Source organism: Oncorhynchus gorbuscha, linkage group LG09 (assembly GCF_021184085.1).
Source record: "Oncorhynchus gorbuscha isolate QuinsamMale2020 ecotype Even-year linkage group LG09, OgorEven_v1.0, whole genome shotgun sequence".
In the NCBI taxonomy this organism is placed as follows: domain Eukaryota; kingdom Metazoa; phylum Chordata; class Actinopteri; order Salmoniformes; family Salmonidae; genus Oncorhynchus; species Oncorhynchus gorbuscha.
Window position 1 is genome coordinate 5476790 of NC_060181.1, and position 11473 is coordinate 5488262.

The following is an 11473-nucleotide window of genomic DNA, read 5'->3' on the forward strand; positions in this document are numbered from 1 at the left end:
AACCGGCTCAAAGCCCGTAACAAAGGGAGACAACGTGGAGATAAGGAGTAGCAAAATCTATATTTATTAAATAAGTAACTAAGTATAATATACAATGGTGTGTGTAATCAGTAATCAGTAGTGTAAGTGAGTGTTTTGCATGCATGAATGTGATAATGCAGGGTGATGAAAGGTGCCAAAGCAAACAAACAAAAGGCCACCAAGAACCACAACAGAATCTACAACAGGTGTCTGCATGGAGAGAGTCTCCTCCATGAATGTGGAAGAGGTCTATTTATCCTGGGAGACACCTGGCCCAGGTGTTTCCCATGTAGCTGACGACCCTCTCAACTCCGCCCCACCGGCATCCTAATAAGGAAACAAGAACAAAGACAGAATACGGCAGACAGAGTGGGAGGGTCGTCACATTCCCCCATAAAACCGGGGACCAACAAGGACCCCGGAACAACATACCAGCCTCCCGCGTTCCAAATTGACACCGGCCGCCGCGTCCCAAATTGACACAGGCCTCCGCGTCCCAAATTGACACAGGCCTCCGCGTCCCAAATTGACACAGGCCTCCGTCCCAAATTGACACAGGCCTCCGCGTCCCAAATTGACACCGGCCTCCGCGTCCCAAATTGACACAGGCCTCCGCGTCCCAAATTGACACAGGCCTCCGCGTCCCAAATTGACACAGGCCTCTCAATCCCAGACACATCTGCTTGCAGCAAAACTGCACCTGCCCCCACATGACTAGCATCCACCTGCAAGGTAAATGACAAATCCATGCGAGGAGCAGCCAGCACTGGAGTTGAGGTAAGCAACCTCTTTGAATCTTCAAAAGCGTGTTGACAACGAGTAGACCAAACGTAAACAGCCTTAGCTTTCAGCATATCTGTCAAGGGAGCGACCACAGTAGAGAAGTTATTACAAAAACTACGGTAATAACCAATCATGCCCAAGAAACGTATCAGTTCCTTTTTAGTAGTTGGTGGTGGAAAAGCATCAATAGCCACCACTTTAGCCCGAACAGGACGCACTTCACCCTGCCCAACCACTTTTCCAAGGTATGTAATGGTCGCCTGAGCAAACTCACATTTTGCCAGATTGATTGTGAGGCGACCCGCAGCCAGACGTTCGAACAAGGCTTGAATACGGGACAGATGTTCTTCCCAAGTATCTGCATAGATCACTACATCGTCCAAATAAACAGCGCACCCGGTCAGACCGGCGACAACCCTGTTCATAAGTCGCTGAAAAGTGGCAGGTGCATTGCGCAGACCGAAACTCATAACTGAATACGAGTACAGACCAAAGGGTGTAATAAAGGCAGAGATTTCACGTGCCCTACTCACAGTGGCACCTGCCAATAGCCTTTTAACAGGTCAAATTTGCTCACAAACTTAGCTGCACCGACTTGATCAACACAGTCCTCCATCCGAGGAAGAGGAAATGAATCTGGCTCTGTGACACTGTTTACCTTACGGTAGTCCGTACAAAAACGGTTTGTTCCATCCGGTTTATTGACCAAGATACAGGGAGAAGCCCAACTGGAGAAAGAAGGCTCTGCTATCTTACTCCCAGCATGTACTTGACCTCAGCATCCAGACAACGTAGTTTCTCTGAAGAAACTCTATAGAACCGCTGACGAATGGGGTCAGCACCTCCAATGTCAATATCATGTTCTATTAAGTTTGTACGTGTAGGTGTATCAGAAAATAAACCTGGAAATCTCTGAATCAGACCAACCATCTCTTTCCGCTCATCAACAGGTAGGTGAGTGAGAAGACTGTCTAAAATATCCAGTGTTTCTGAATTTTTCAATCTACCCTGCAATATACAATCGTCAGGACCAGGAACATCTTCCTCCTCATGCACAGGTCTAGCACGACAAGAACCCAAGGAAACAACGGTATCAGCCAAAAGAACAGGTTTACCGTCCTCTGTAGAATCCCACTGTTCAGTCTCAGAGGAACGTGCATAATAGGGTTTTAACAGATTTACATGGCACAGCTGGTGTGCTTTCCTCCGTTCTGGAGTGGCAACTAGATAATTTTGCTCAGTGTACTGGCGCACCACTGTATATGGACCTTGAAATTTGGCTTGAAAAGGAGAACCAACAATTGGCAGCAGAGCAAGAACCTGGTCACCTGGACTAAAGTGACGAGGCTCAGTTCGGCGATCAAATATGCCCTTCATCCTCTCCTGTGAAGATGATAACTTCTCTTTAGCCATTTCACCAGCGGCATACAGCCGTCGCCGGAAATCACACACATACGAACACAGGGACTGAGGAGGCTCGGGAGACTTCCAGTCATCCTGGAGAACAGATAAAAGTCCACGCACCCTATGTCCAAACACAAGGTCATTTGGACTGAAACCTGTGCTCTCCTGTGAAACTTCCCTAGCGGCTAACAGTAACCAAGGCAACCCTCCTCCCAATCCTTATCCATCTCAGTACAATAAGCTCTCAACAAAGACTTAAGTGTTTGATGGAAACGTTCCAGTGCTCCTTGACTTTGCGCGTGATAGGCGCTAGACACATTGTGTTTAATATGGAGCTGTTGAAGAACCTGACCAAACAGATTAGAGGTAAAATTAGATCCTTGATCACTCTGAATGACCTTAGGGATTCCAAACAATGAGAGAAACTGAGTCAAAGCTTTTAACACCGATTTAGTCGTGATAGATCGGAGAGGATAGGCAGCAGGAAACCTAGTGGTCTGACACATCACAGTGAACAGGTAACTGCTACCCTTTTAGAACGAGGCAGAGGACCCACACAGTCAATAATCAGATACTCAAAAGGTTGGCTGAGTACAGGAATAGGAAACAATGGTACTGGTTTAATAACTTGATTAGGCTTACCAGTTAATTGACATGTGTGACAAGTTTTGATAAAATCAGAAACATCCTCTTTAATCTAGGCCAAAAGAAATGTCTTAATATGCGATTGTAGGTTTTCCTCACCCCCATATGTCCAGCAACGTCGCTGTGAGAAGTTTCCAACACCAACTCACGAAGCTTAACTGGTACAACAACTTGACTAATTGCCTCCCCAGAAAAACACTATCATGAGACACCCACTTTCTCATCAGGACATCCTCTTGGAGAAAATAGCCATGGGCGACATCTCCCAACTGTTCTATAGGCACAATTTGATCACGCAACTCTTCCAACGTGGGGTCATCCCGTTGAGCATTGATTAGATCTGAGCGGGTTACAGATAACGGGATAACAGGGAAGACAGTGACATACTTTGTATTATTATCATTAGTCGGCGCAGTGACTAGTTCGCCACGGCTCATAGAACGTGTCACTGCACACGCAGAGAACACCTCTGGGAAACTCTGTACACTCTCATCAGGAATCCCAACAAATGACGGCTTAGTGGAAACCACTAGAGATGGAAACACGACTGGCCATACACGCTCACCTGCCAAGTTATTCCCAAGGATAACGTCGATACCCTCAATAGGCAACGAAGGACGCACCCCCACAACAACTTCACCCTTCACCAGCCCACAATCCAACATCAGTTTATGCAATGGAACTGACAGAGTGTTCAAACCTATTCCCCTAATTAGAACACTATTCCCCGAATCAGTCTCAGCAGAAAAGGGTAACACAGACTCCAACACAAATGATTCAGAGGCACCTGTGTCTCTCAGGATCTTCACTGGCACTAGGTCTTTACTTCCTAACATAGACACAAAACCTTCTGTAATGAAAGGTAAATAGTCTGGATCAATATGGACTTTCACATTCTCCTGGGCCTGAGGAAATGAGTCAAGAATGAACTGATGTGGAACAGGTGCAGCTAACGCAGCAGGCTTAGATTTAGCGTAAGCACCCTTGACCTGAGAAGTGGACATTCGTTTTTCCAATGACCTGAACCTTGACAGTAGTGACACTCCTGCCCAAAGTCAGCCTTACCATGGGAGTCAGGTTCAACCCTAGTTGAATAGAACTCTGCCCGAGAACCAAAGTATCTCGGTGAGCGAAGCCCAAATCTATCCGAATGCCCCCACTCTTTCCGAATACGGGGTTTTGCAAAGACACTTTTGTGAGTCAACACATACTCGTCCGCCAAAACCGCAGCTTCAGCAACATTCTTTACTTTCTGTTCATTAATATAAGTGGCAATACGATCAGGAATTGTGTCCTTAAATTGCTCTAACATAATCAGATCACACAGCCCTTGGAAAGTCACAACTGCAGAGGCGGAACACCAGCGATTAAACTGTAAAGATAACTGTCGCGCAAACTCAACATGAGTCTGGTTATCGTCCCTTTTTAAGTTCTAAATCGTTGACGGTAAGCCTCAGGGACCAATTCATAAATCTGTAACACAGCTGTTTTAACTTTATCATAACTGGCACTGTCGTGTACACTAAGAGCTGAATATGCTTCCTGCGCTTTACCAGTCAGCACACACTGCAACATTAAAGTGCGGTCAGAATCAGGCCAACTCCTAGCGTCAGCAACCCGCTCAAACAACGAAAAGAATGTCTCGGGTCCCTTTCATTAAACCGAGGCAATAACCGCAAGTTCCCAACAATATCAAATGTCTCTGGGGCATGACCAAAAGCGGAACTACCCCTAGGTAAATCTGGGTCACCTTCCCAAAACAAACTCTCCCCTGAGATCTTTCCTTCCCTAACCAACTCTATACGTTCTTGTTGCAACTTGATTTTAGCACGCTCCATATCTTGTTTAAATGCCAATTCCTTTTCATATTTCACACGATCATGCTCTAGCTTCTCACGATCATGCTCTAGCTTCTCACGATCATGCTCTAGCTGTAACAAAAGCAGTTCTTTCTGCTGTTCAAAAAGAAGGCAACTAGGACTAACCGATGGAATGGCCATTGTAACGTTATGGGGAGACAACAAATCCTCAGCAGAGGCTGGCCCGGTGGTAACTTCAAGAATACCACTCTCCATCAGATTGGCTTTCAATATCAACCTAATAGAATTCTTTAGACGTTTAGCACTAATCTCAACCTTGTAGTGTTCCGCGACCTTCAACAGCTGTTCTTTAGTACCTAAATCTAACAATTCCTCTGATGGAGAGCGAATGAACTTATCTACATAAGACGCCATAATCACACAAATTTTTTTTTTTTTTATCGCTTTTCCCTTCTGCTGAGCACACCAGAACACAACCCGAGAATTGACAATCACCCTGAGCACCACAGAAGAGAGATGAGATATGGAGCTTCCCCAAAACCTACAATAACTCAACCCTAGTCTTCGTGCAGATTTGCGGTGGGAATTTACGCACTGTAGCCCGCTGGCAAGGAAATAGAACTCCCCAGCATGCTGGCAAATTCCACCAAGCCACGGATGTGCCCCCGAGACAACTGCTCAGTCCACAGACACCACACAAAAATAACAAACATTAACCATGCCCAACATATTCCAAAAAATGAAACACGTCGCTAAACCTATCAGGGAAAAGGCTATAGCTCCGGGTAGCAAGTTCCACTACCCTACCCAAATCTCCCACCGAGGTACACAGCAGATTACTCACTTCAGACTGACGTCCCAACAGAAAGTAGAACAAGAGTTCAGGCTAGGCAGGGCCTGGAAACTAACCATTATACTCTCTCCAACATAGCACACAAACCAAACAACAAAGGCAACCAATACTGGGCCGATCACACTCAAACACCATATTCAAACCAAACACGTACCTCCACGGTCTCCCAAACCAATAGTTCAAAGATCCCGGATGAGCCCCACTAGTCACGAACCGGCTCAAAGCCCGTAACAAAGGGAGACAACGTGGAGATAAGGAGTAGCAAAATCTATATTTATTAAATAAGTAACTAAGTATAATATACAATGGTGTGTGTAATCAGTAATCAGTAGTGTAAGTGAGTGTTTTGCATGCATGAATGTGATAATGCAGGGTGATGAAAGGTGCCAAAGCAAACAAACAAAAGGCCACCAAGAACCACAACAGAATCTACAACAGGTGTCTGCATGGAGAGAGTCTCCTCCATGAATGTGGAAGAGGTCTATTTATCCTGGGAGACACCTGGCCCAGGTGTTTCCCATGTAGCTGACGACCCTCTCAACTCCGCCCACCGGCATCCTAATAAGGAAACAAGAACAAAGACAGAATACGGCAGACAGAGTGGGAGGGTCGTCACATTAGGGTTTGGTTAGGGTTTGGTTGGGGTTTGGTTGGGGTTTGGTTAGGGTTTGGTTAGGGTTTGGTTAGGGTTTGGTTAGGGTTTGGTTAGGGTTTGTTTAGGGTTTGGTTGGGGTTTGGTTAGAGTTTGGTTAGGGTTTGTTTAGGGTTTGGTTGGGGTTTGGTTAGGGTTTGGTTAGGGTTTGGTTAGGGTTTGGTTAGGGTTTGGTTAGGGTTTGTTTAGGGTTTGGTTAACGATTAAGGACAATAGGATTTTGATTGGGAATACATGTTTTGGTCCCCACAAGGATAGTAAAACAAAGGTGTGTGTGTTTATGTGTGTTCTCTTCTATCTTTTGTCCTGTAGCCATGGCTACAGTATGGTAATGTATCTACCAATATGAATGAGCCCTGGCTACAGTATGGTAATGTATCTACCAATATGAATGAGCCCTGGCTACAGTATGGTAATGTATCTACCAATATGAATGAGCCCTGGCTACAGTATGGTAATGTATCTACCAATATGAATGAGCCCTGGCTACAGTATGGTAATGTATCTACCAATATGAATGAGCCCTGGCTACAGTATGGTAATGTATCTACCAATATGAATGAGCCCTGGCTACAGTATGGTAATGTATCTACCAATATGAATGAGCCCTGGCTACAGTATGGTAATGTATCTACCAATATGAGTGAGTCCTAGCTATGGGGATAATGTAACTGCCAATATGAATAAACCCTAGCTATGGGGATAATGTAACTACAAATATCAGTGAGTCCTAGCTATGGGGATAATGTAACCACAAATATCAGTGAGTCCTAGCTATGGGGATAATGTAACCACAAATATGAGTGAGTCCTAGCTATGGGGATAATGTAACTACAAATATGAGTGAGTCCTACCTATGGGGATAATGTATCTACCAATATGAATGAGTCCTACCTATGGGGATAATGTATCTACCAATATGAATGAGTCCTACCTATGGGGATAATGTATCTACCAATATGAATAAACCCTAGCTATGGGGATAATGTATCTACCAATATGAATAAACCCTAGCTATGGGGATAATGTATCTACCAATATGAATAAACCCTAGCTATGGGGATAATGTATCTACCAATATGAATAAACCCTAGCTATGGGGATAATGTAGCTATGGGGATTTATTATACTGTTTTCTCATTATCCCTACCTCCACTTATGTATTTTTTGCCCCTCCACCCCTCACCCCTCCAGGACCCCTCGGCGTACCCCCAGCCCACCTCTCAGGACCTGTCCGGGCTCTGGGACCTGCTCCAGCTCAACGTGGAAGACGTCAAGGGCAAGTTCCAGCACCTCCAGAGGCTCAAGGACTCCGGCTGGAGGCTTCCCCAAGACAAGAAAGTGAGAGCCGGGGTCCGATTTGCCCTGTTGCCCCCTGACCTTTGGTCAATCCCCAGAGCCAAGATGGCAGTGTGTCGGAGAGTGGCACAGATGGTTCTGCTGCCTCCAAGCCCTGGCTGTGAAACTACACAACATCAAGAAGGGGGAGAAGCCTTAAGCTTTTAAAGTTTTTGTGTTAGTTCTGATTGCCAAAAATTAGCTGAGCCCATCTTAACTAAAATGACTGAGTGCTGTTTCAAAGCTTTATGACAATAGTGTTGATATCTTGTTTTGGAAAAGACAGGAAGAGCAAAACTCACAGTAGCAACTGGCATCTATTAACAAGTGCTAACAATTCCTACCTCCTTTCCTTCCTCTCTTCTTTCACATACTGATCCATATTGTTGTCTTTATTTTTGTTGGGAATATTCTGCACTCCTTTCTGCTACGTCTCTTCTCCTTTTGTATTGTTTTATGGTTGTCTTTATTATGTTGGTTTTGTATTGCACATCTCATTATACATCTGTCCCCCCCACCCCTACAATCTTCAATTTGGCCTTCATCCTCCACTCATATTCTACCTTAAACCTTCTCTCATTCTCCCATGATCCTGCTCATCCTTCCATAATGTCCACCACATCCCACTGACTCTATCATCCTTCCATAATGTCCACCACATCCCACTGACTCTATCATCCTTCCATAATGTCCACCACATCCCACTGACTCTATCATCCTTCCATAATGTCCACCACATCCCACTGACTCTATCATCCTTCCATAATGTCCACCACATCCCACTGACTCTATCATCCTTCCATAATGTCCACCACATCCCACTGACTCTATCATCCTTCCATAATGTCCACCACATCCCACTGACTCTATCATCCTTCCATAATGTCCACCACATCCCACTGACTCTATCATCCTTCCATAATGTCCACCACATCCCACTGACTCTATCATCCTTCCATAATGTCCACCACATCCCACTGACTCTATCATCCTTCCATAATGTCCACCACATCCCACTGACTCTATCATCCTTCCATAATGTCCACCACATCCCACTGACTCTATCATCCTTCCATAATGTCCACCACATCCCACTGACTCTATCATCCAACTTTACCAACCACACAATCCCTCCTCCCGTCACCCCCCCTTCCCCACAATCCCTCCTCCCGTCACCCCCTCCCCACAATCCCTCCTCCCGTACCCCCCCTTCCCCACAATCCCTCCTCCTGTACCCCCCTTCCCCACAATCCATCCTCCCGTACCCCCCCTTCCCCACATCCCTCCTCCCGTACCCCCCTTCCCCACATCCCTCCTTCCATCACCCCCCCCCCTCCTCCCGTCATCCCCCTCCCCTCATCCCCCCTCCCCTCATCCCCTCATCCCCCCTCCCCTCCTCCCCTCATCCCCCCTCCCCTCCTCCCATCACCCCCCCTCCCGTCACCCCCTCCCCTCATCCCCCTCCCCTCATCCTCTCCTCCCCTCACCCCCCCCTCCCCTCATCCCCCCATTACCTCTCCTCCCGTCATTCCCCTCAGGATGACAAGAAGCTTCCTCCCCCACTACCAAAGAAGCCAGCTGGGGGGGTGAGCGGCAGTCTCCGTGCCGACAGCGTCAGCGACCTCTCAGTGGAACGAGGGGTAGGAGGAGGCGGAGGGGTGCTGGTGATGCCCCGTAGCGGGGGTGTGGGACGGGCCGTGCCTGTCCGGGAGAAGTCCTTAGACCTGGGGGACAGACAGAGGACGGAAGCACGCAGGAGACTGCTCCAGACCAAGAGGTCCTCTTCCTTCAGACAGAACTCAGCCACGGAGAGCGCAGACAGCATCGAGATCTACATCCCAGAGGCTCAGACCCGGCTCTGAACATGGAGATACAGCCCTTTATCCCAGTGAACAGATCCGACTCGGACTCGACTTAGACCAACTACAAGGGTGGAGATTTACAACCCGAGGCTCCGACACTGAACATGGACTTATCAGGAGACCCGTATCAGACTTCAATCCTACCCTACAAGAACTTGAGATCAACAGATCTGACTCTGAACACTGGGACCGTCTAAACGTGGCCCTATAACCTCCTATCTGACCACTAGACTACCCTAGATCGACAACAACCCTTCCCAAGTCCCATACACTGAACCCCCTCTATGACGATGTTGACCAGGGGTGGGCAACTCCAGTCCTCCAGGACACGATTGGTTTCACACTTTTTCCCCATCCCTAGAAAACGCAGCTGATGAATCAAATGTCATTCTAAACCGAAGATCACGATTCGGTGATTATTGAAGTCAGGTTTGTTAGCTGGGGCAAAACTGTGACACCAATCAGACACACCCGAGGATTGGAATTACTCACCCCTGATATAGAGCCATTCCAAATGTCTCATCCCTTCAGTTCTGGCCTGCATCTCTCTCTGCGTATACTGACTCTCTCTCAAGCCTTCGCTGCTGGGGATGCTGGGTCCCATCATCATGCCATTCCAGGACATGGCAAGACAGAAGGAGGAGTGAACACGAGGCGACAGCGGCCATTTTGTGGAATCTGGAGCCAAAATGGAGGCTACAGGATCATAGTTGGCTCCACTCGCATTTCTTCTCATCTTTTTTTTGTCAGAAATAAAATGGAGAGATGGAGGGTTTTGTTTTAATTTGGGGGGGGGGGTATAGAGTTATAGAAAGAAGTATCACTCTTGTTAAGTCAGTGGAATGTGTAGACAAGCAGCAGTAGCATGTCTGCGCTTACCTGTTCACCTAGCGTAGCCTAGCTTGGTTTAGCCTAGCCTCCACCCTCACAGGAAATAAGGGCTTCCCCGGGACAAACCTCAACCACTCCTGTGGGCAAAGAGCAGATGATATCTCAAAATGGATGCTCAGCTCAACATCACACAAGGCTCTAAGGTATTCTCAATATACAACTAGCTACTGTTCAACACCATTTGGCTCATCCTCTGAAGACTCTGTAATAGACACTCACCCAACCTTCAACTACGGACGGCATTCAACCTACATGCCTCCTACACAAGACCCAGTCTAAACTCATTCATCTAAGACTATATTCTCTCTCCCAACTCTTTCCTCTTGGCCCGTCCCTTTATCCAGCTGTCTGGGTAGTATACTAAACTGTTTGAAGTGTGTGTGTGTTTTTTTTTGTACATAGTGTGATGCTGTTCGCCCAGAGGGAAGCTTTGTGGTGTTTCACTGCATACTTAACAGCCGGAGAACATCACAAACAAAAAATCCTGAAGCTGTTTGCTTTTTAGATATTCCTTCTGAAGTGTAAAGGTTTGGCGGTGGGGTGATGGTGATGGTATGATTTCTTCTGTTGAGCTGAGATGAGGTGAGTTTTGAAGCATATTGATATGTCACAAAGGGACCCATTTTGTCTGTGAGACATTGGCATCCCCTGGTGGCCAAATGAGGATTCACCAAATCATTTTGGGGGATGTGTAGGCCCCATAAAAATGGAACACTATGTAGCAAAAAGGTCAATATACTTTTAGATATCTTCTATCAATTTCCAACATAAACTTGGACAAGTGATCAACGACTAAAAGGCTTTTTCAAGGTATTAAGACTGGATCAACAACCAAAAATGGCCTGTGAATCCGAGCCAAGGGCCCCAGACGTTCTGCCTCCTGTCTGCCTCCTGTCTGTCTGCCTCCTGTCTGTCTACCTCCTGTCTGTCTACCTCCTGTCTGTCTGCCTCCTCCTCCCTCTATGTAACTCTTCAGGGGTGGCGAAGACAATCCCCCAATTTCACACCCCTCTGTCTGAGGATGATCGCTTTGTTAAATTCCTCTCTCTCTCTCTCTCTCTCTCTCTCTCTCTCTCTCTTCTCTCTCTCTCTCTCTCTCTCTCTCTCTCTCTCTCTCTCTCTCTCTCTCTCTCTCTCTCTCTCTCTCTCTCTGTCTTTCCCTGTTTCTCTCTCTGTCTCTGTCTCTGTCTCTGTCTCTGTCTCT

At 46.7% G+C, this 11473-nt stretch overlaps 1 protein-coding gene across 1 annotated transcript in view; it reads left to right on the top strand.

Annotated features, from left to right (window-relative positions):
* Window positions 1-10098, top strand: part of LOC124042649 (disks large-associated protein 3-like) — a 371365-nt gene extending 361267 nt beyond the window's left edge. The window contains 2 exon segments of the mRNA XM_046360724.1: window positions 7373-7519; window positions 9055-10098. Of these exon segments, the coding sequence (XP_046216680.1) occupies window positions 7373-7519; window positions 9055-9378 (471 nt within the window). The 3' untranslated portion in view covers window positions 9379-10098.
* The last annotated feature ends 1375 nt before the right edge of the window (window positions 10099-11473 follow it).